Consider the following 23735-nt stretch of genomic DNA (forward strand, 5'->3'; position numbering starts at 1 on the left):
TGGTCTTGAACTTCTGAGCTCAAGAGGTCCACCTGCCTTGGCCTCCCAAAGCGCTGGGATTACAGGCGTGAGCCACTGTGCCCGGCCATGTGTGTGTGTTAATGCCAATCTGATTAGCACAACACCAATGTTAAAACTTTTAATGGCTTCCCATTGCCCTTAGAAATCTCTGGCTCATAACTTTCTAAATTCTAGCAATAACTGTCAACTTTGAGTTCTTCCAACATCTTGGGGCCTTTGTACAAGTGGCTAACAACCCAGAACACCAGTCCAACATCTATTTATTCTTCAAAAATGGGATTATCTTTTTTGGGGAAGCTTTCTCATTTCCATTGATTGGATAATCTTTGTTACATGTTCCTACAGTTACCAACCTTGTACTTCCTTGTGGTAATATTTGTCACTCTTAAAACTCATTAGTCAATGTTTCTTTCCCTTCCGACCGAAATTTTGGAGAGGGAAAAGTTCTTGCTTGTTGGTTCTGGGTTGTAATCCCAAAGCCTAGTCCAGGAAGGATAAATGTCCACTAAATAAATGAAACTGGAATGAAGCAAAGCTGAAATTCTACATGAAGTTCCTGGGTCTTTAGTAGTCTTCCACCTCCACTACTCTTTACCAGTCTGCAAATTTGGGCCTATCACTGTTCTTCCCATGGCCAGGCCCTTTAATGTGGAGACCCTGGTGGTCTTCAACTCTTCAGAAGTGGCCTCTCCACAGGCATTTAGTTACTGGTCACCCTCTCCTGAAAAACACCCAAAAGCCCTAGATCTCCCCTTCCCAGATATCAAAGGACCTCCTTCCTCCCTAATCAGATAACTTGTAGGTTCTCCCTCCAGTTGCCGATCATGCCCCTTCCCCTTTCCCCAAAGTGTCACCTTATTTCTGCTCTCACTCCATAGACCATCTCCCTTAGACAGTCCACAAACCCAGTCTTTGCCCCTCTAAATCCATTCCAGCTGACAAATCACCCTCCCCAACAAACACATATACATCTTCTATCCTCCTGACCTACCCTAGATGGTTTCTCATCACTATACTGGCTCCTCCTTACCCCCCGTAAATCTCCCAGGTACACTTCCCCATTACCCTCCGGATACCTCATCCCTCTGTATTCCTTTTATAAATAATTCCCTGCTCCCTCTCCTCACCCACAATCCACTCGCAGTTCAAGGCCTCATTGCCATCGACTCCATTGTCTGTGAGTCCTTCCCAATATGCCCCAGGACCCCTCCAGGTGTCACGCTCCGTATCCTGACATCCCTTGTAGACGAGTCCCGAAACTCCCGTTCCATCCCTGGAGCTCCCACTCCCTCCTAGTCCTCCAGAAACCTTCCAGGCCCCCAGCCCCAAGCCCGGCACCACCGCCCACCATTCGCGGCTCCTGGGCCCTCACCGCGCCCCTAGACAAACCCGTACTCCCTCCGGTCCCACCCGCCCTTGCACCGCTTCTAGCCGTCTCGGCCTCCCACGTGTGTTCCCAGCCCACCGACCACGCTCCCGGCACACCCTACAGCCCCGCGCTGCCTTCGGGAGAGCGGGCGGGGGAGGCCGAGGGGCTCCGAGGGGCGCTCGGCCTCTGGCGAGAGGAAGGACTCAGGGAAGCAGCCGGGGAGGCCCGGGGCTTCGGGGAGGGGTCTGGAAGGCCGAAGCGCTCGGGCGAAGCGGCCGGGGCAGGCCGAGGGGTTCCCGGAAGCGGGCTGGGAGGCCAGGGGTCTCCGGGGAGGCCGAACAGGCTGTGCAGCCGGCGCGGGTGGCGGTGAGCGGGGCCTCACCGTCAGTCACGGCTCCCATGGCGTGCGCGGCGGCGGCGGCGGCGCAAGCTGAGGCGGCGGTTGGCGGCGGCGGAGGTCAAACTCCCACAATGCAGCCGGGTAAACAGCCATGGAGGAGGAGGCGGCGGCGCCCGCGGCCGCCTGCTCCGACGCCTGAGCCGCGCCGCGCCGCCGCCGCGGGACCCCCGCTCCCCACGCTCCCGGTACTCCCCGGGGGCGGCCGCGGCCGGCGCGAGTTGGGGTGAGGCTAGGCGGCCGGCGGCGGCCCCGGCTGCAGGCCGGGCTCCCGCCGCCCCCCTTGCAGCCCCCGCCCGGCCCACGCCCAGAGGCCGCCCCGGAGGCCGCAGCCAGCCGCCAGGTGAGCTCGCCCGGACGCCGCCAGGGCTGCGGGGACGCGGCGGGGGCTGCGGGCCGCCCGGAGTCGGGGCCCCAGCTCCTTCTCCGGGAAGGTGACTGCGGCCCCGCCGCCCCATCCAGGGTGACGCTGCTAGGGGTGGGCTCGCTTCCCTGGGGGATGGGGAGGGTGACGGGGACGCCAGGATCCGGCTGAGCCCGGGAGAGGCGGGACTAGGGGTACAGAGGGGACGCGTCGCTGGGGGTCCCCTCGAAGTTGGCGCCCACTCGCGCTGGGGCGGGTCTCGAACGCCGGCACTTGCGCGGGGCGCGGCCGGCAATCAGAAAAGGCCCCGGGTTCCAGGTCGCGCGGTTCCGGCCCCTGCGGCCGCCCCCTTCCTTCCTGGGCTCGGCGGGTGCGGGAAAAAGGGTGAAAGAGAAACTTGGCGACCTCCCGGAGGAGTTCGCGGAGCGACCAGGAGCGTGTGCCCATCGTCCTCACCCGGCACCCAATTCCACCACAGAGTCGGGATCTCGTCGGTGATCATGATGGGGTGCTTTTATTTATTTTTCTCTTTGATTTTCAGAAAATGTTTCTGTGACTGTCCCTATCTTAAGGGGAAGTTGAAAGTGGGGGCGGGGGTGCTCAATGAGAAACGTTGCCTTGTGTGTAGTTGTCTGGAGCACACTGCAAATTATATGGGCATCTCTTTTCGAAATCACTTTGACTCAACTTCGATAGCTTTCTCGTAAATGGCACGTTTAGGTGGTGAGAGGTGGATGAGGAAACAGGCACCAATACAGCTGATTTGACCTCCAGTGGGATAGATACGATTAGCACCAGGATCATGTCTCAGTTGACACAGGTTTGTTATTTTATTCAGTCATATCGTTGTTTTCCAATTTTCCTGTCCACTAAGTAGATCTTGCATCTTCATATCCAGGATGAAGAAGTTGTGTGGGATAAATTTGGTTGTTTCAGTTTCCTTACTAACTTTAGGTACATTATCCCTGTTTTCCCCCCAGTTCTTTCAAAGAGGAGAAGCTGCAGATGCAAATGTATTAAAGTGAAGTGTGTTTAACCTCTAGCAAGAAATATGTACAATTTTAGTCATATTATATGAGACCAGTGACTTCAATAATACCATTACAGTGCTCTCAAGAATTAGCGCTCAAGAATTTAACTTTTGTCACAAAGACAAAAATTACTTTATGTGAAGATTCTGAGATGTAACTTGCCCTCCCCTAGGGTGTGAAGTTTCCCTGACTTTGAAAAAATACTGACCTAAACGCTGGCTGTAGGTGCGCATCAGAGCCTGTTCATCTCCTTTGTTAGGAGACAGGGCACTCTAAGTGAAGAACTGTTTTAAAAAAATCTTAAGTACTACAAATTGTAAACTGAAATTGTCAGTTGATTGGGGTTCACAATACCAAGTTGCATTTTGGTGGGGATAGTTATTTAGAAAGTAATCGTCATGTGGTGAAATGTTCTTTTTTAAGTGTTTCTTAATCTTATAATACTGATTTTTGAAACATTTCTTATATACTGATTTTAAATAGTATCTAGCTATTTAAAATAATCTTTAATATTTTCATGGGAAAGTATCACTGTCCCCTGTAACTTAAATTTTCGTGAGATATTCTGTCAGATATTCATAGATGGAGTGCTGTTCAAACATTTTTATAAGTTCATTTGATAACTTATAATTTTGTTGGATGATGCTAGAAATTTTCTAGAGTAATAAGACGAAGAGGAATTTGAAAGACTTTAAAGTTTGAGCTGTACCTGAAAATAAACATTCCTGAAAGTTATTTTATTTTATTTTTTTTGAGACAAGCTTCCTGTGTTGCCTAGGTTGGAGTGCAGTGGCACGATCATCAGGGCTCACTGCGGCCTGGAACTCCCGGGCTCAAGCGATCCTCCCACCTCAGCTACCAACTAGTTGGGACTACAGGCATGTTCCATGATGCCTGGCTGTTTTTCATTTTTATTTTTGTAGAGACATGATCTCACTATGTTGCCCAGGCTGGTCTGGAACTCCTGGGCTCAAGAGATCCTCCCGCCTCAGCCTCCCAAAGGGCTGGGATTACAGGTTTGAGCCATTGTGTCCAGCCTGAAAGTGCTTGACTCAAGTGGTGAGAAACACATAATTTGAACCTTTATGAACTCTAAAATCTGCTTTGTCAGCTACATGATTTTACTTGCAATTGCATTCACACAGATCTATTCGTTGAACATTTAAGAATTGTCTTTTCATCATATTGTATATCTCGTGTATATGAGAGAACATCTTTTAGTAAACATTAGGAGTGGTCTTCTTTTTACATATTAACCTGTTGATGAATGTTAAAGTAGCAAAGACTCAAGTCCTTACCCTTCTAATGTTTCTTCTTTTCAAGGAAGATCTTTATGGGCAGAAACACAGAAATGGAAGTAGCAGATTTTAAGAAAACTGATTCAGACTTTGAACTTGTATGATCTTATATTTATTGATTTATTCGAGTCATAAGATTTCTGTTTGGTTTTTTTTTTAGAATATGAAAGACTAGTTAAGAAAAATTTGTGTGTTTATTTGATATTTACTTTCCGAAAATATACAAAATGATGAGAGAGCTAGCTATATGGTCTTTATTCTGGGCCCGTGAAATAATGTAAGGATTTTTGTAATATGCTTTTAGAACAAGGGTTATCCTGGGGGTCTGTGACCCTCCAAGCGTCGGTTTCAGGGGATTCCTGAACTCCCTGTAGTTGTGACCAAAACTTTTTGTATATGTGTATTTTTCTGGAAGAAGGTCTATAGTTGTTTTAGAAAAGAGATCCAGGAATTAAAAAAAAATTAGAGACACATCTTTTTATTGAATAAAATGGAAGTTAGAAATCTTTTCTTTTTTCTTTTTTCCTTTTTCCTTTGAAACAGGGTCTCACTTTGTTGCCCAGTCTAGAGTGCAATTGCATGAACATGGCTCACTGCATCCTTGACCTCCTGGGCTCAAGTGATCCTCCTGCCACAGCCTCCCAAAGGGCTGGGATTACAACAGGCATGAGCCATCACAGAATGACCATTTTAAAGAGAAAAAAACATTTTTGAAAAGTAGATCTATGTGCTCATTACTTGCCTTTTAGAGTTATCTTCAGGCTGGGCACAGTGCCTTACACCTGAAATCCCAGCACTTTGGGGGACCGAGGCGGGTGGATCATTTGAGGTCAGGAATTCAAGAGCAGCCTGGCCAACATGGTGAAACCCCATCTCTACCAAAAATACAAAAAAAATTATCTGGGCGTGGTGGCATGTGCCTGTAATCACAGCTACTCAGGAGGCTGAGGAAGGAGAATCACTTGAACCCAGGAGGCCGAGGTTTCAGTGAGCTGAGATCACGCCACTACACTCTAGCCTGGGCGACAGAGTAAGACACTGAAATAAATAAATAAATAAATAACGTTGTCTTCAGACTTAGAGGCACTTCCATTTTATTCCCACAGCAAAGCACTGCCTATCAGTTGATAAGCCAACCTGGTCTGACATGCTAGTCCTGCATGCACTGTGGCTGTATTTTTAAAAAATTATATCCAAAAATTCAGACCAGATAGTTCGATGGTAGATAAGCAAAGATTTGATCTTTACACCAGCCCTTGGAGCAAATGGGTCTTTCAGCTCCACTCTCTTCTTTCCAGAAAATGTGAAATTTGACTCAGAGGGAATCATTCTAAGAAAATGTGTTTGTGCCTTGGCAGGACAGTAGAACATGATTGGGAAAACACAGTTTGAGTCAAAATAGACTTAAAATTCAAATTTGGTTTCCTTTATTCACTCTAGCTACTTACCCTGCTTAACTCTTCAGTTACTCATCTGGATATGGCTAACTAGTACAGTTGTCGCAAGGCTGGCTAGAAGTTTCCTGTATAAAAATCTTAGCTCCTCTTTGGCCCACAAGAAGGACTTATAAGCCGGATTTGGGGAACCAGTAATAAACATCTGAGGAAACATGTATATTAATTGTATAGGATAACAAGTATATTATTTCCAAATTGGTGTGATGAAGATATTAACACTTAAAACTTTTTTTTTTTTAAGAAAAAGATTTTCAAAAATGAGTTAGGATTGAGTCGTCCCCAAATGTAGGTATTTAGAGGAAAGTGGAAAATGATGGTTTATTTAGCAGAGTGGAGGACATGGATGCTGCTGGGCAGGAAGAAACAATAGCCACCCACCAGCATTGTATTTCTTTCTGTGGGCAAGATTCCATTTAACATTTTCTCTTCACTTATAATCTGAATTAAAAAATTAAAATACTGCACATGTGCTTTATAGTCCATCACTCCTAAAAGTGCTTCACCACTCCTTTCGTTTTGAGACCTTCACAGGTAACCCAAGGAGTTCGTGGGTGGAAGTTACATTTATCGCTTTAGTTCTTTAGTTGTCTAATTCTGCTGGCATTTAACCCAAGGAGTTCATGGGTAGAAGTTACATTTATCGCTTTAGTTGTCTAATTCTGCCATCTTTAAAATGCCTTCATAGTTGGGTACATGTGTTGATTTTTCTCAATAGGAAAGGGTCTGGCAGTACTGAATCATATTTTACTTTAAATGCTGAAGTAAGAGAGGGCATTATCAGTCAAAAGAAAGTGTGAGATATATAAATAAAATACTGTATAATGCTTATGGCCATAAAAATAAACTTGCTTCTACTATTTCTGTAGTTTTTCCCTTTCCTGTCATTTATTTGTGGCGATCATTTATGCCTTCTTCCCTTAGGTTGGGAAATGGTTATGATCACAGGCTTTAGACTTTGAATATGGCCTTGATTCTCATTTCCTGAGCTCTCTGGTTGTGTTTAACTTGGTCCAGTCTACTTCTCTGAGTCTAGAGGAGATGACCATTAAATGGGATAATAAATGCAAAAAAATTTGCTTAGTCCTAGGCCCCTAGTAAATACTCAGAAAGTGGTAGCCATTTTGAAGATAGTTACATTCTCATCTTTGGAAGGAGATATCATACTTTTTTTTTTTTTTTGAGACGGAGGTTCATTGTTGCCAAGGCTGCAGTGCAGTGGCATGATCTTGGCTCACTGCAACCTCCGCCTCCCAGGGTTCAAGCTATTCTCGTGCGTAAGCCTCCCGAGTAGCTGGGATTATAGGCATGTGCCACTATGCTCAGCTCATTTTTGTATTTTTAGTAGAGATGGGGTTTCGCCATGCTGGCCAGGCTGATCTCGAGCTCCTGACCTCAGGTGATCCACCTGCCTCGGCCTCCCAAAGTGCTGGCATTACAGCCGTGAAGTACCGCATCCGGCTAGAGATATTACACATCCTTTTAAAGAGAATACCTTTATTCATCCTGGTTCCCACTTAAACCTTCTGGAACCATCTTACTTTCAACTCAGAAAAACCTTTTACATTTTCTTGTTATCATAGGCAGGTATCCCAACATCTTGACAACCTATTGGACTTTTCCATTATTCTTAGCTAATGGGGTTGCATTCTCTTTTTTTTTTTTTTTTTTTTTTTTTTTGGGGTTGCATTCTCTATTGGCCTGACAGGTTATATCAAAATCTTGGATATGTCAGGGGCCAAACCAACAAGCCTGTACAGGTTTGGAGCTGTGATCCATTAAAAAACTATGTGATTTTATAGCCTGGAACAGAGGTCAGCACATTTTCTGTAAAGGACCATATAGTAAATATTTTTTACTTTGCCAGCCATCCAGGTTTCTACACCTACTCAACTCTGCCATGATAGCAGGAAAATGGTCATAGATATAAATGAATGGGTGTGACTGTGTTCCAAGAAATGTTTATGGACACTGACATTTGAATTTAATACAATTTTTATATGTCACATCATATTTTATTTTTTTCAATCATTTAAAAATGTAAAAGTCATTCTTAGCTCCTGTTGTATAAAAATCTTAGCTAGATTTGGTCGATGGGCCATAATTTGCAGAATCCTTGCCTAGAATATTAGATGGATAGATTTGTGGCTTTGCCAAGCAACCACCCCCAACACATGCACACACACATATGTGTGTGTGTGCTCACACGCTGCTGTTTTATTTAGCATACTCTGCTTTTGGTATGGCAGTTTGATCTAATGCCCTCATCTCTTTGGATAGGATGAAACTTTAGTCAATAAGTTGTTATTAGTCATATTGTGTGGCCTTTACTTCTTAGCGCATGCATGATTCTGTCACCAGTTAATTTTATTTATTGTTAGGTGTTCTCACCTTGCCCATTTTTTAATAGAGCTTGATGATTGGACCCTCTCAGATGTGATGGTTTTTGAAGGCAATCGGTGCTTTTGGAGCTGTCTTTTGCTTAATGTTCCTGTTAATCCTTCTTTGCCCTGGAAGGGAAGTAATTGATACTGGCCCCTCAAGCTGCTAACTAGACATTCTTACCCTAAAGGAAATCTGTATCCTAGTCTTTCCCATTCCCTTTCTGCATGATGTTTGGTTCTATAAAGCACACAAAGATTCCTCTTGTGTTCTAACCCCTGGAGATTAGCTCCAGGATTGGCGTGTACAGAGCATGTAGATATATATGTCTGTGTGTAATTTCATCCTGCCATCACTGAAGCTCTGAGGGCTGCTGCTTTTAGTTTCACCTTTTCACTCTCTCTACCTTTCTCTCCTGGCCATTGTGTAAGGATGCAGATTTGGTGACCTGATAACTGCTCTAACTGATTAGTTTATTTTTTGCTTCCTTTCCTGCTTTTCAACATTCTCTACTGATTTGCTTATTTTGCAGCAAGTACACTCTTTTTGGAGTTTACTTTTTCAAAACAACATTGTGCTGAAAATAAAACCACTAGAAATTATTTGGGTATTGTAGGATTTTTCCCCCTCCAAATGTACAGCAAATACAGTATAAGAGGCATGAGTCAGTATTTTAGATAGAGATAAAATGCAATTTTAAAAATTGCCATTTTATATATAGATATTAGAGATGTAAAATGTGTTCTTTTAGCATTTAAGGATTTCCTTCTTGTTAAAAAAAAGTAAATTTTGTACATATCTTTTGGATGACAGTTTGAGCAATATGAACCCAAAGTCATTACAAAAAAAGAAAAAAAGGTAAATTCACATCTAGGAATTTAAAGAAACAGTTGGTGAAGTATGTACAGATGCATGTACCAGACTGCTCACCTCTCCTTTAATAATAACAAAACATAGAAAGTGATCTAAATACCTATTGATGAGGGATTAAGTGAATTAGGGTCTATCCATGTAGTGGAATATGCTGCAATCTTTAAAAAGCATGATGCAGTCAATATTTATTCGTAGAAAAAAGGGTATATAATGAGACTGTGTATAAGATGGAACTTTTAGAATAGGATTTTGGTCATCTTTGAAGTGTATGGAAGAAAATGCCAGGAGCAAGAATTGTTACAGGGAGAATCTGTTTTAATTATTAAATTATAATCTAAAACTATAATTTTGATTGTTAAACAGATTATTATAATCTGTTTTGTTTTTTAAAAAATTAAAAATCAAAACAGATTATAATTTAATGCTTTAATTAAATTATCAATTAAATTGTTCCTTTTTTTCCTTAGCCAGTTACCTTCAAATGCAACTCAACTTTATTTGCACCTGCATCTTTGTGGTTTAACTATGATAATTTTAGCAAATTTTCACTTCAGTTATTTTGGCTTTGGAGTATGTTCTATGTCCTATGCCCCTCATTCTGGTAGAGATACAGTTCATTTTTATATGAAATTAGAAACGTAGATCTAGCCTTGAAGAATGAGAAACATAACCACATCTGGCTGTGACATAGTGACTTTTTGTGGACTTTGGGCCTTAGAGTTTGTTATAGGAAAATTTAGGAAGTGAATAGACTATAAAATATAGAAATATTACGATAATTCATGAAGCATGTCTGTCAGTTATCTATTGTTAACTACCCATTCCAAAACTTTGTGGCTTAAAACACATGCCATTTTATTTTCTCATAATTAGGGCAGAGCAATTCTTCCATTGGTAGTACCTGGCCTGAGGTCACTAATGTGGCTGCAGTCCTCTTAAGTCTTGAGTCAGAACTAGTTCGTCAAGCTGGGATCTCTCTCTGAGCTCCACATAATCTCATCTTCTAGCAGCCTAGACCAGATTTCCTCAGGTGGAGGCACTTTGTTTCAAGAGGATGAGAACTGGAAGGTTTCTGGAGGCTTAAGCTTAGGAGTCACAAAGTACCACTCTGCCATATTCTGCTAGTCAAAGCAAGTCACAAGGTCAACTCAAATTCAAGGGATTGGACAAAGATACCCCCTCTTGATGGCAAATGCTGCCAAGTCATATTGCACAGGATAGCCTACAGGAAATTGTTGCAGCCATCAACCTATGTGCCAACTTGCTTCTATTATATTAACTATGTTTGTTTGCCATGGCTGATAAAACTGCTCTGAGGAACAGTGCTAAATGGTTTCCTGTGTTATCTCTTGGGATAACAGCTCTACATGTAGGTAGTATTATCCCATTTTAAAGGTATGAAAAGTGAGCCTTAGAAAGGTTAAGTAACCTGCCCTAGAGCTTTTATCTAGTTAGGGACAGATCTTAAAAGTTAAGGAAAATTTATCTCTATACCAGTGTTTCTTAATCCCATCACTAAAGAACTTGCATGGGGGAGGGAGAGAGGAAGGGTGGGAAGTGGGGGCAAGCATGTTTTTTAAAATCTCAAAATCCATTATCTTAAAATTTTACATGAATTTTGTATTCTACTCTATAACGTATCCCTTTTCAATGTAAAATTAATGGTTTAATTGCCAATCAAATTAAAATTTTTCCCCCCTAGTTTTTAAGAAAATGCAGTTCTTCTAGACACAGTATAACAGCTAATCAGCCAGAGATCTTTGGTTGTAAGCAGTAGGAACTAAATCTGACTAAACATAAAAAAAAGAAGTTGCTGGAGGGATGTGGTGACAATAATGCCAAAGAATCAGGCTTCAGAGTGAACCAGATCTAGAGCAGCTTCAGGGATCCAGGTAGCAGGACTCAGTAGACAGTCTTCTCAGGATACAGGAGAGCTAACCTCTCCAGCAGTTTTTAATCCCACTTTCTACTGAGAGTGTATCTTTCATGCCCAGACTGGGTCCTAGCAGGTGCCTTGGTTATTGCCTCACTCAGACAGTACCCTTTAGGGGAGTTGTCATTCCCCAGCAGTGGGAATTGATGGAGGGCAGGTAAAACCAACAGTTATTTACTATCTGAACATTTGTGGGCCACTCACTGTGAGTGGACTTGGTTTAGACGTTGTATCACATATAAGCGACACCATAATGATCCCTGGTTCACCCCTCTCCTTCCCAATCCTACATCCAAGGGTTTTGTTTTGTTATTGAAACAAGCTGTCTCTCTGTCACCTAGGCTGGAGCGCAGTGGCACAGTCATGGCTTACTGCAGCCTTGACCTCCTGGCCTCAAGCGGTCCTCCCACTGCAGCTTCTTAAGAAGTGGGGGATACAGGTGTGTGCCACCATACCTGGCTAATTAGATTTTTTTTTTCTTTTTTGTAGAGACTCTGTTATCCAGACTGGTCTCCAATTTCTGGGCTCAAGCCATCCTCCCACCTTGGCCTCCCAAAGTGCTAGGATTATAGGCATGAACCACCACACCTGGCCCCAAGGATTCTTAAACCCCCATCTTTAAAAGCATTCTTGTGGCTCTACACCGTCTATTTCCATTTAACCTTACTGGTACTTACCACTTTTAAGTGCAGCACTACATGTGTTTTTTACATGATAATCTTTCCTGAAATATACATTTTTCCTGATTTTTAAAGAAAAGCATATAGACTCTAACCATTTGTTGGTAACAGAGTCACTATAAACATTTTTATCCAGTGTATAGTGATCCCCTTAGAACCCAGTGAGATAAATAAAGTTTATGGTCTCTGCACTAAATTTTCTCAAATTTCTCTGCATTTATTTTTCTGTCTTCTTATGTCTAAGTGCTTTCACTGTAACTTTGCTAATACTTTGAAATAAGCATGTTAGACTTTATAGCTTATAGGCTGAAGGGGCAACCTACATTTATTTGGCCTTTGTAAGTATGAGTTAAACCACACTTCAAATGATAAAATGCTGTACATATACAGTGTGATTTTATGCAGAGCATTTTCGTGTATGTCCTCCTGTTTCATTGTATATTCCAATCCTTTGAAGTCAGGGAAGAGGAAATATTTTCTCTATTTTTCAGCTGAGGATAAGGTTTAGAAAGGGTGATTTCCTCTCCAGCCTAGGACTATTGCAGAACCTAGGTGTTCTGATTGCCCATTGAGGGTGATTCTAGAACAGTGGTTTACTAACTGCAGAAGCCCCTTTTCTGGATTCTGAAGTTTCCAGGCTGAACTGGAGATGGGTAAACTAACGTTTGGCCTCATTTGAGTAATGTTCCCTTATTGTAGTGACATTGGTGTGCGTCTTAGTCTGTTCAGGCTACTCTAACAAAATACCATAAACTGGGTAGTTTGTAAACAACGTACCTTTGTTTCTTACAGTTCTGAAGGCTGAGAAGTCCATGATCAGGGCACCAGCAGATTCCATGTCTGATGAGGGCATGTTTCCTGTTTCATAGCTGGTGTCACATGGTGGAAGGGGCAAACAAGCTCCTGGGACTCTTTCGTAATGGCACTAATCTTATTCATGAAGGTTCTGCCCTCATGACCTAATCACCCCTGAAAAGGTCCCACATCCTATTACCATCACCGGGAGGGTTAGGATTTTATTTTATTTATTTTATTTTTATTTTTTGTAGAGATGGGGTTTTGCCATGTTGTCCAGGCTGGTCTTGAACTCCTGAGTGGCAAGTGATTCTCCCACCTCAGCCTCCCAAGTAGCTGGGACTGCAGGTGCATGCCATCACACTCAGCTAATTTTTTGTGTTTTTTGAATAGACAGGGTCTTGCTATGTTGTCCAGGCTGGTCTTGAACTCCTGAGCTCAAGTAATCCTCCTGCCTCAGCCTCCCAAAGTGCTGGGATTACAGGTGTGGGCCACTGTGCCCAGCCTAGGATTTCAATGTGTGAATTTGGGGGGACATAAACATTCCGACCATGACAATGTGTAATGATGGTGTCTAGTAGTCACCTTGGTAATTAGTAGCTGCTGTTGTTTATTCTTGCCTTGGAGGCCCAGCATCTTTTTATTTCCCCACAGATAGCCAGTTGAAGAGCTGATTTACCCCATCTCTTCTTGCCACGATTAGCTGGGTTTGAAGTACCTCTTGGGGCCCTTGGATCTGGCCTTTTTTACTTCTTTACAATGTAATTACCACCTTGTGATATAGTCACTTGTCCTCTCAGCCCCTGGACTCTTCTTTTAAATGGTCCTGTCTGTTTTCTGCTGACGGGTCTATCGCTACAAGAGGTTTTGAGAGAAGCACTTGACGCTTTTGTTTAATTAAGGTCTCCATATAGTTTTCTGTTAATAGCAGGGTTGTATGTTAGGCTCTTTCCCCCCATTACTTTTAAAGTTTCATTGTAGTCTGGATCATAAACTTGTCTGTAGTGGTAATATGGTGGTTCTTGTTTGGCCAGACCATTTTGTAAATAGACACATCCCAAGACTTCTGTAGCTTTTGGAACCTTGTTCTGACATTTAACACTTGTTTTAAAGTTGTCTTTTTCTAATTTGTTTCAGGCACTGATTTCTACAGCTTCTAACCATGTTTTGATAAGCACTAGTCAAAAAACTATTTTTTCCTCTTGCATTTTTTTGTTTGTTTGGTTTTTGTCTTATGGTTTTTGTAGATACTATGAGCCTTTGGAATCCTTCAACTTAATTCTAAAAAGAATACGAGTAAAGTTCTACATTGAAAAATAAATATTTTTCATTTCCTTATACTTTTTTCACTGGCATTTTAAAGTTTTAGCATACTGAACACAAAGGCATTTTTAGTGTTCTGGCTGCTCTAAGAGGAGAAATTTAAGGCTCCATTCTCTGTGTCCTCCATTCCCTACCCTATTGATTATTATTATTGTGGTAGTTATAACTATAAATCATTTGCAGATCGAAGTTAGAAAAGAGACCATTTGCCATTACATTAAGACAGTTTAAAGGAATCGCTTGTTCAAATTTACTAGCTTCCTGAAGCTAGTAAAGATGTTTATGGTTTCCAAGATTCCCTGTTAATATATTTCAACACTACAAGACAGTGAATAACACATGTTCAGCTATTATAGATTATGAGGAAAGCTAGTTCCTAGAAAAGATTTTTCAGTACTATAAATGGCACTAAACTGAAAAATCAGTTGTCGTAATAAACAGCGGTCCTGATCTGATAGTAGGCAGGTTTCTTGGTGTGTCTGTTCTTTTAGCTAACGGCCAGCAATGAGTAGCTTTCTTTTCCATAGATCTAGTGTCAAGTATTAATCAGCTGTAGACTGGAAAGTTTTTATTGGCTAGCATTTGTAGTGGAGGAAACACTAGTTTGTTTTATCTGTCTCTTAGCCATATAACTGCATATGATATCATCTGCATGGCGTTCTTACAGAGAGAAATAGTTGTATTTTCATTTGTGGTAAGAGTACTTCAGAATATTAAAATAGTGAACTTTGACCTTGAAGTATCTAAATTGTCTCAGTTAAGATTGTGATGTATACTGGAAAAAATTTACACCTTAAATTCAATTTAGCATTCTTGTTTTGCACATTTTGAATGGTTTTTTAATTTAAGAACAAAGTCCATAGAATGATTGTACTATTGAAAAATCTTAAATCTCAAAAGCTAAGAAAGGTAATTTAGATTTTAAGTTTCAAGAATTACATAAATTTGGGTCTTACAGAAAAACTGAAATTCCTGAATGCTTACAGAGGTTTTTGTTTAAAATTTTTTTCATGATTACAGAAATCATAAGTGTTTGTAGAAAACTCAGAAACTTCCACAGATAGACGGAAATAAGTTACTCATACTTCTACTACCTAGAGATATCACTATTAACATTTGATGTATATCCCCCCAGCTGCTTATAGAGTTCTCCAATAAAATATACTTTGAAATGGTATGCTTAGAAGTAAGGGTAGAAGAGTGGTAGAAATGGGTACATAGTGTGAGCCAAATTTTGTTAATCCTACTGCTTGTCAGACTGCCCGCTAGGTGTTGCCTTCAGGCTGATGAGAGCTGCCTGGCCCTTTGGCCAGCTTTGGCTGATTGGCAGCAGAGCATCTTTTCTTAGACAACTGTCTATATCTGTCTGTGTCTGTCTTTATCTTAGCAACTGTTTCTTGTCAGCTCCAAATGCCTGCTGGTTGCAGAGGGAGAGGTTTGGGGTCCTTATTGGAGTGACTTATTGATATGAGCCATAAGTTCTTATCAACCCCCCGGAAAAATTCTTTAAATCCGCTCTTATTCAAAAGAATGCCCGAATATTCACAAATATAGTATCCTTCAGATTACTTGCACCAAGTAACAGCAAGGTAGAGTATTTACAGACTCCCAGGTGATTTCAATTAACATCTAACCTCAAATCCGGTTGCCTTGGTAAGAGAAAAATCCAGAGAAGGAGCTCAAAGCAGATTATAGTATAAGCATATGCCAGTCCTCTCTTGTGGAAAAAGAAAAGTGCTAATCTGGTCAGAACTGTTAAAGAGACAGGCAAGGCTGAGCACAGCAGAATTCTCTCATCCTGTTCATCTTTTGCATTAGTGCAGAAGAAGGATTTATCCCAGGATGAAAGAGAAAGAAGGAAGGATGGCAGGCAGGTGGCTAGTAATAGGAGATGGTTGGTTCTCTTCCTGTCTGCCTGGGCTAGTGGTAAGCAGGTCCTGGGTCTGAAAAACTAGCAAAGTGAAGTGACACACAGGGCAGCTTCCCCAGGCAGTGATACAACTTCTTGGTATTCAGTGTGAAAATACAAAGCTGACTTTGATTCCTTGCCATCAGCCAGAGGAAACCCAGGAGAAGTAGGAGGCAGTGGCATCTCTTTGTAAACATTTTATTCTTGACAAGTAACAGACTCCTATCTAGAGAATTGTAAGCATTGGCCCCTCCATTCTGCTAGCTGTCTTTCAGGAGCACTCTCAGTATTCTCCTGCACTGACCAGTTTAAAAGGTGTTACTTCTGCTCCCATGCAGTGCTTTGTGTGAAGGAATTAATTTGCAAGATCAATAACCATTGTGATAACTGCTCACATGCAAAAGAGAGATTGCTGATTTTACAGGTGTATGGTTTGCATTCTTAGATCTGGCAGGAAACAAAATCCAACTCAGACGGTTTAAGAGACTTTAAGTGAAAGAATTATTTTCAGAAGGATGAGCAGAGTTCAGGATGACATGGGTTTCTGTCACCTAGAAACTAATAGCAATGGCAGGCTGTTGTCACTGCTAGGTCTGAGGGAGCAAAGAGAAGAAATAGTGTTACTGGTGTCTAGTGAGAGCTGGAGCCATAGTGGATGGGCTGTTAAACAGGAGCTATAGTACTGGAGGGATTCAGCCACTGCCAGAAAGGGAGCCCAGAGCAGGGAGGGAACAAGGAGGGAATATTCTCCTCTCTGACTTTTTTCTTTGCTCTTTGATCTTTTTCCAGTGCCTCCTGTTGGCCAGACTTACCTCGAAGCTGGCCAGCAGGTGAGTCTATGATGCTGCCCATAGAGGTCAGCCTCTTGGGACTCAGCAGGGCCCAGAATGGTGGAAAGTTGGTCCCGGGATGGAAAGTGGATCAGACAAAATTATTACCATACCCTATAGCATATTCTTAATCTCACTTTCATAGTTTTATCTCATCATCCTTATCTCCTGAAATCCCAAAATAAATCTTAAAGCATGTGAACTATTGATTATGACTCAGTTCTATCTTTTAATATAAATAGCCCAAAGAGTTACCCTACTCTTATCAGAGTAATTAAATATTCAGAGAGAGAATCTGAACAGTTCTCAGAAGAATTGGAAAATCACTGAAAGACCTTCTGTTGGGGCATTTTGTTCTTGGCTAAAATTAAACTAACATTTAAAAAATACGCATATGAACTGTACAAGTGATTTATCTTAAAATATAAAACTTGTACTTTTAATGACACTTTGCTGAAATGTGTTTTTTATTATTAAGGTTAAGGTGCAAAAGGAAAGTGCAACTTAAGTCCTTATGCGTTATCCCTTTAGTTTTTTTTTTTTTTTTTTTTTTTTAAGATAGACTCTGGCTCTGTCACCCAGGCTGAAGTACAGGGGCCTCCTGGGTTCAAGCAATTCCCCTGCCTAGCCTCCTGAGTAGCTGGGATTACAGGCATGTGCCACCATACCCAGCTAATTTTTGTATTTTTAGTAGAGATGGGGTTTTACTATGTTGGCCAGGCTGGTCGCCAACTCCTGACCTCAGGTGATCTTTATAAGGCAGAATGAATTAGCAAAAAGATTCTTATCCCACCAATCTAGAAATACAAGAACAGATGTGGCTGGGCGCGGTGGCTCATGCCTGTAATCCCAGCACTTTGGGAGGCCGAGGTGGGTGGATCATGAGGTCAGGAGATCGAGACCATCCTGGCTAACACGGTGAAACCCCATCTCTACTAAAAAAAAAATACAAAAAATTAGCCGGGCATGGTGGCACGTGCCTGTAATCCCCGCTACTCGGGAGGCTGAGGCAAGAGAATCGCTTGAACCTGGGAAGCAAAGGTTGCAGTGAGCCGAGATCGCGCTACTGCAGTCTACCCTGGGTGACAGAGTGAGACTCCGTCTCAAAAAAGAAAAAACAGATTTTTAGCTTATCAAAATAGAGTCTGTTTTAGTCCATAACTTTATTGAGTTTTGAGGTTTGAGACATGGGAAGATGAATATTTACTCTATTCTCCAGAAATTTATGACCAAATAGTGAAAAGAGGTCCACACCTACCTATAATAATCAGTGCTTTAATAAAAGCATCAGCTGTGGGATTAAAAAAGAGGGAAAAGTGACGTAGTCTGTCTTTATCAGAGATTCTTTCAGACAGGTCACAAATATTAAAAGGCTACAGTTGCCGTGTCCTAGAAGTACAAATGAAAAAAGTGCCAAATAGCCCTGACTGAAGGAGTTGGTGTCAGAGTGAGCCTTTCACTGCTGTTTCAAGGGCAGCCAGTCTTTTGGTGCCTTTCCATTGCCGAAAGGAAGCATGATATCCAAAACTTTGAACAGATCTTTTAGTGGTCCTCTGATCTGGCCCTGCCTGCATCTTCTGTCTCACCAGATGCTCTGCTTTTTAGTTCCTTAAACTTGCCATTCTTCCTCAGTGTCTTTTCTACTGAGATTTCATTTGTCTGGGGTGCTTGCTGCCACCCTCATCTCCCTAACACCTTTTTGCCTCCTTTAAATGCCTCCTCTTCACAGAAGCCTTCCCTGACCTTCTAGATAAAAGTCAGTGACCTTGTTACTTGCTTTAAAACCCTGTGTGTTCAGACACCCTGCCCTTCTCATTCAAAGCACTCTTTCAATTTATTTGTGTAAAGATTTTATGGCTTTCTTTGCTACCAGAAGTAAACAACATGAGAACAGCGTTCATTACTGTCTGTTTCACAACTGTCTCCTCAGTGCCGAGCATGGCGCTCAATAGAGACTTGCAAACAAAGGAAAAAGAACTGGTTTCAACCCAACCCCTACTACTCACCAGTTGTGTGACCTTTGGTGGTTTGCTTCTTGGAGTCTCAATTTGTTATCTGTAGAATGGGAATAATGATGATAATGGCTATCATTTATTGAGCACTTAGTGTGTGCCAGACTGCGCTTTACTTGCATTATCTTTTCAATTAAACCCCATCAGAGAAGTGAAAAGATTTTCTTTTCTTTTTTTTTTTTTTTTGAGGCGGATTCTTGCTCTGTCGCCCGGGCTGGAATGCAGTGGCACAATCTTGGCTCACTGCAGCCTCCGCCTCCCGGGTTCAAGTGATTCTCCTGCCTCAGCCTCCTGAGTAGCTGGGATTACAGGAGCCCGCCACCACGCCCGGCTAATTTTAGTATTTTTAGTAGAGATTGGGTTTCACCGTGTTGGCCAGGCTGGTCTAGAACTCCTGACCTTATGATCCACCCACCTCGGCCTCCCAAAGTGCTGGGATTACAGGCATGAGCCACCGTGCCCGGCCGAAAAGATTTTCTTAAAGTCACATAGTTTGAAAATAGAAAACAGAATTTAAACTCTGGTCTGTTTAATTTAAAAAAATGGATTGCTCTTAGCCATGCCTTTTTGTGATTGAGTAGTACCAATGCTGAGAATGCCAAGGTTGAGGAGGGAGTAGGTTGGGAATCTCTTAAACCATTTTAGGGAATCAGTATGGGAGTAGCTCTGCCTATTTGAAGAGATAAGTGACCTCTAAACTGATTTCTGAAGAAGTTAGTTGAGTCTAGAAGCGACCTGAAGTGCAAATACTCTTAAGAGAACTTTTCAGTGTGCTGAAAACTGGCCTTGTTCATTGTGGTTGGAGTGTTCTTTTTTTTTTTTTTGAGACGGAGTCTCGCTGTGTCGCCTGGGCTGGAGTGCAGTGGCACAGTCTCAGCTCACTGAGAGCTCTGCCTCCTGGGTTCATGTGATTATCCTGCCTCAGCCTCCCGAGAGGCTGGGATTATAGGTGCCTGCCACTACGCCCCGCTAATATTTTGTATTTTTAATAGGGATGAGGTTTCACCATGTTGGTCGGGCTGGTCTTGAACTCCTGACCTTGTGATTTGCCCGCCCCGGCCTCCCAGAGTGTTGGGATTACAGGCGTGAGCCACGGCATTCTACAGGGCTAAGAACTATAAGGTTGGGCCAGAGAGTAAAGGGACTTACAGGCTGCTGGGCCAGGCTGGGCCAGGGAGTTACTTTCTGCTAAACACTGTGGGGAGTCTTTGATGGATTTTATTTATTGTTGAAAATATTTTGGAAGCAGGAAGTCCCAATTTGTAGTCCATCTTGGGGGCAGAAGTATCCAAAGCCCTTCTCTCAGTTTGCATCTCTAGTAAAGAACACATTTAATTATTTCATTCTGCTGCACCCAGTGTGATGTTGTTTGAAAAGGCACCAGCATTGTGAGGTGAGGAATGGATTTTTATGTTTAGTTGCAGCAGTATAATTTTGCTGCTGCTATTATTGTTTTCCTTTGGGGACAGATTGCCTAGCCCAGATGGATGGCAACCTTACACAAGTTACTTCACCTCTCTAGCCTGTTTCTCATCTGGAAATTAGAAATAGTTAAAATATCTATCTTGTCAGCTTGTCGTGCAACATTTACACAGTGCATGGTGTAAAATAAACTTTTAGACAACATTAGCTGTTACTGTTTTTAATATGACCTATCCATTCTGGCCTTCAACTCTTTTTTTGGGGGGTCGGAGTCTTCTCTGTCGCCCAGGCTGGAGTGCAGTGGCGCAATCTTGGCTCACTGCAACCTCTGCCTCACAGGTTCAAGCAATTCTCATGCCTCAGTCTCCCAAGTAGTTGGGAATGCAGACACACGCCACCATGCCCAGCTAATTTTTTTGTATTTTTAGTAGAGATGAATTTCACCATGTTGACCAGGCTGATCTCGAACTCCTGTCCTCAGGTAATTCACCTGCCTCAGCCTCCCAAAGTGCTGGGATTACAGGTGTGAGCCACTGAACTTGGCCTCTGGCCTATGACTCTTAAATGAATGTGTGTTGTTTATTTATCAGACAGGTTGATTGGGACGTAGGTACTGACATTTTTAAAGATCATGATTTTAGGATCTTACAAAGTAAAGCTGGCAATTAAGAAAGGCAATGAACACCTTAGTGAGGCAATTTTGGTGTTTCCTAGGTGTGTTTAGGATGAACACATAGATGAAATGCATAATATGAACATGAGCCAGTACTTAAAGAGCCCGTGGTGTGTGCCAGGACTGCGTTTTCCATGCATTCTTCCTGAGAAGTAGGTTTGATTATACAGTATTTATTTTACGGATGAGGGTTATGATCTTTTCTTTCTAAGACGTTATTAGACAGCTATAGACGTGGACACTAAACCATGTGCTGCTCCAAAACTTTTTGAGCCTTCAGCATTGTGTAAAGGCTTGACTTACCTTCCATCAACTTGAGCAGCTCTGCTGGAAGGGAAAAATGGAAACAGGGCCCTTGATTTTTTCTCATTATTGGATTAATTGGAAGCACTAGGCATGGTGTGCTGCCTGGTGCATAGTAGAGGCTCAGTAAATGTTTATTGAATATAAATCTGAATCAGTCCAAGTGAAAAAAAGATAGAGAAAAGCAGTATTAGCAGTATTAGATCCTGGCCCCAGCCTGTTTTCTATTTTAAAAAAGTCTGAGGTCACCAGAGATTTTATTTGCATAGTCCATTTGTTAATATTGCAGATTAATGGTTGAAGGCTGAGGTGAAGAATTGCCCAGTGTGTGTTGCATGGGATTAACTCCAGTCTGGGCAATTTAGTTATGTCTAGAAATCTGTTCACTTCCCACTAGGTACCCCTACTGCCCAAGAAGCTCCAGGCGCTGTGCTTGTGTTCAGCTGATTCATTTATTCCCAGTTAAAAAAACAACAACAAAAAAAACCTAGTTGTAACATTAAAATATGCAAATAGGATAGGTGTAACTATCCTAAAGAATCCTATATAACTATGCTATTTAAACATAAATAGGAAGGTGTAACTGCCATAAGTCATCACTAGTGTATTTCAAAGCCAGATCTGATTGATATTTCTATTTTCCCTAAGCTCAGGTAATTAAGAGTTGACACCAAGGAAATATCATTTAGTATTAAGGGGAGAAAAGAGGATACCTTATTGCATAGAATAGCAAACAAGTGGCATTTAATTCTAGATTTCTTCTCCTTTCCCCCAACAACAGAAAAAATAAATATTTTTTCCCCTGGGGGAACTTGATTAGGATATTTATTGACCCTGTCAAACCTGAAAGTCAGATGGTAGCCGGATTACCAAGATTGATTGATTACCAAGCATCCTTTTTGTGATTTATTATTTTATTCCACAAAATGAAGATACTTGAGATAATTTTGTTCATTTACTATAGAAGTAGTTCATGTAGAAATTTTAAAGTGTCAAACATTAAGACCCAGTGTCTAGATCTTGGTTTCTAATACCATTCTCCATTAAAAGGAGATTCTGTGCCTGGGACAGGGAATAAACAATATGAGCCTGTAATATCTTCTAGTTCCAGAAAGTAAGAAAATAACACACGTAGACACACACACATTCTCTCTCTCTGTCTCTCTCTCTCTCTCCCTCCCTCCCACCCTCCCTCCCTCCCTCTCCCCGTCTCTCCCTCCCTCTCTCCCTCTCTCCCTCTCTCCCTCTCTCCCTCTCTCCCTCTCCCCCTCTCCGCCTCTCCGCCTCTCTCCCTCTCTCCCTCTCTCCCTCTCTCCCTCTCTCCCTCTCTCCCTCTCTCCCTCCCCATATACAATGATGGGGTATGTCAAAGGGACCAAAGAGACAACTGAAAGAGCTCCCAAAGGTCAAACCTAGAACAATTTGAACAGCTAAAAAACATAGTGTTAGATTGTAACCCAATATATAAAATAGATGTAAATAAAATATATAGTGTATATATATATTTAAAGGCTCATATAAATATATAAACAAATAATATGTGATATAAAATCATAAATATCCATGAGGCCCTACTGGTATAAATAAATGATTGGATAAATAAGCATATGGGAGAGAATAGATAAATCTTTAATATAAAAGAACTCCAAATGATTTATGCAGATAATCTTCTCTCAAGGAGATGGAACATCACTGCCAATCTTTTTTTTTTTTTCTTATTTTGGAGGGGGGGTGTCAGGGTCTCCGTCTGTCACCCAGGCTGGCGTGCAGTGGCACAATCTTAGCTCACTGCAGCCTCTGTCTCTTGGGCTCAAGATGTCTTCCCACCTCAGCCTCTGAGTAGCTGGAACTACAGGTGTGTGCCACCATGCCCAGGTAATTTTTATTTTTATTTATTTTTATTTTTTTAATAGAGATGGGATTTCGCCGTGTTGCCCAGGCTGGTCTTGAACTCCTGGGCTCGAGCGATTCACCTGCCTCAGCCTCCCAAAGTGCTGGGATTACAGTTGTGAGCTACCGCACGCAGCCCACTGCCCATCTTTTGAATCTGAGCTGTGCCTAGTGACTTCTTTCCAAAGAGTGCAATATGGAAAGGGAGGAAAGAGACAGCTTGCTGACATTGGCCTGGACAGTGATTTTTTGGATATCGCCCCAAAAGCACAGGTAACCAAAAAATAGAAAAATGGGGTTGCATCAAACTAAACAGCTTCTGTATAACAAAGGAAATAGTCAACAGAGTGAAAAGACCATCAACAGTATGAGAGAAAATATTTGCAAACCATACATCTGATAAGGGGTTGATATCTAAAATATATAAGGAACTCAATAACAAAACAGATAACCCAATTAAAAAAGGAGAAAGAACCTGAATTGACAAAGAAGATGTACAGATGGCCAATGGGTATATGAAAAGATGCTCAATATCACTAAGCATCAGGGACATGCAAGTTAAAACCACAGTGAGATATCACCTCACTCCTGTTAGAATGGCTATTCAAAAAGACAGAAGATAACAAGTATTGGTTAGTATGTGGAGAAAAGGGAATCTTTGTACATTGGTAATGGGGATGTAAATTATAGTATAGCCATTATGAAAAACAGTATGGAGGTTTATCAAAAAAAATTAAAAATAGAAAAGAACTGTATGACCCATCAGTCCTACTTCT

The 23735-nt window shown here is 41.9% G+C and overlaps 2 protein-coding genes across 10 annotated transcripts in view; one reads left to right on the top strand and one right to left on the bottom strand.

The window, feature by feature from the left end:
• Positions 1–1834, bottom strand: part of THOC7 (THO complex subunit 7) — a 29947-nt gene extending 28113 nt beyond the window's left edge. For both annotated transcript variants that reach the window (XM_028844343.2, XM_028844342.2), the window contains exon 1: positions 1773–1834. Coding sequence is in view for 1 of the 2 variants with exons in the window: in XM_028844342.2 (XP_028700175.1) it covers positions 1773–1791 (19 nt within the window). In the remaining variant the exon portion in view is untranslated. The remainder of the gene's footprint in view (positions 1–1772) is intronic.
• A 24-nt stretch (positions 1835–1858) lies between these two features.
• The window catches only part of ATXN7 (ataxin 7), a 141128-nt gene continuing 119251 nt past the window's right edge, over positions 1859–23735 (top strand). For 3 of the 8 annotated variants that reach the window (XM_015130473.3, XM_077994222.1, XM_077994217.1), the window contains exon 1: positions 1859–2130. The gene's annotated coding sequence lies outside the window, so the exon portion shown is untranslated. Of the gene's footprint in view, positions 2222–2506; positions 2660–2871; positions 2972–23735 lie in introns of those variants that run through there. The other 5 variants (XM_077994216.1, XM_077994221.1, XM_015130474.3 and 2 more) reach the window with 3 other exon arrangements.

Source organism: Macaca mulatta, chromosome 2 (genome assembly GCF_049350105.2).
Source record: "Macaca mulatta isolate MMU2019108-1 chromosome 2, T2T-MMU8v2.0, whole genome shotgun sequence".
Classification (NCBI taxonomy): Eukaryota; Metazoa; Chordata; class Mammalia; order Primates; family Cercopithecidae; genus Macaca; species Macaca mulatta.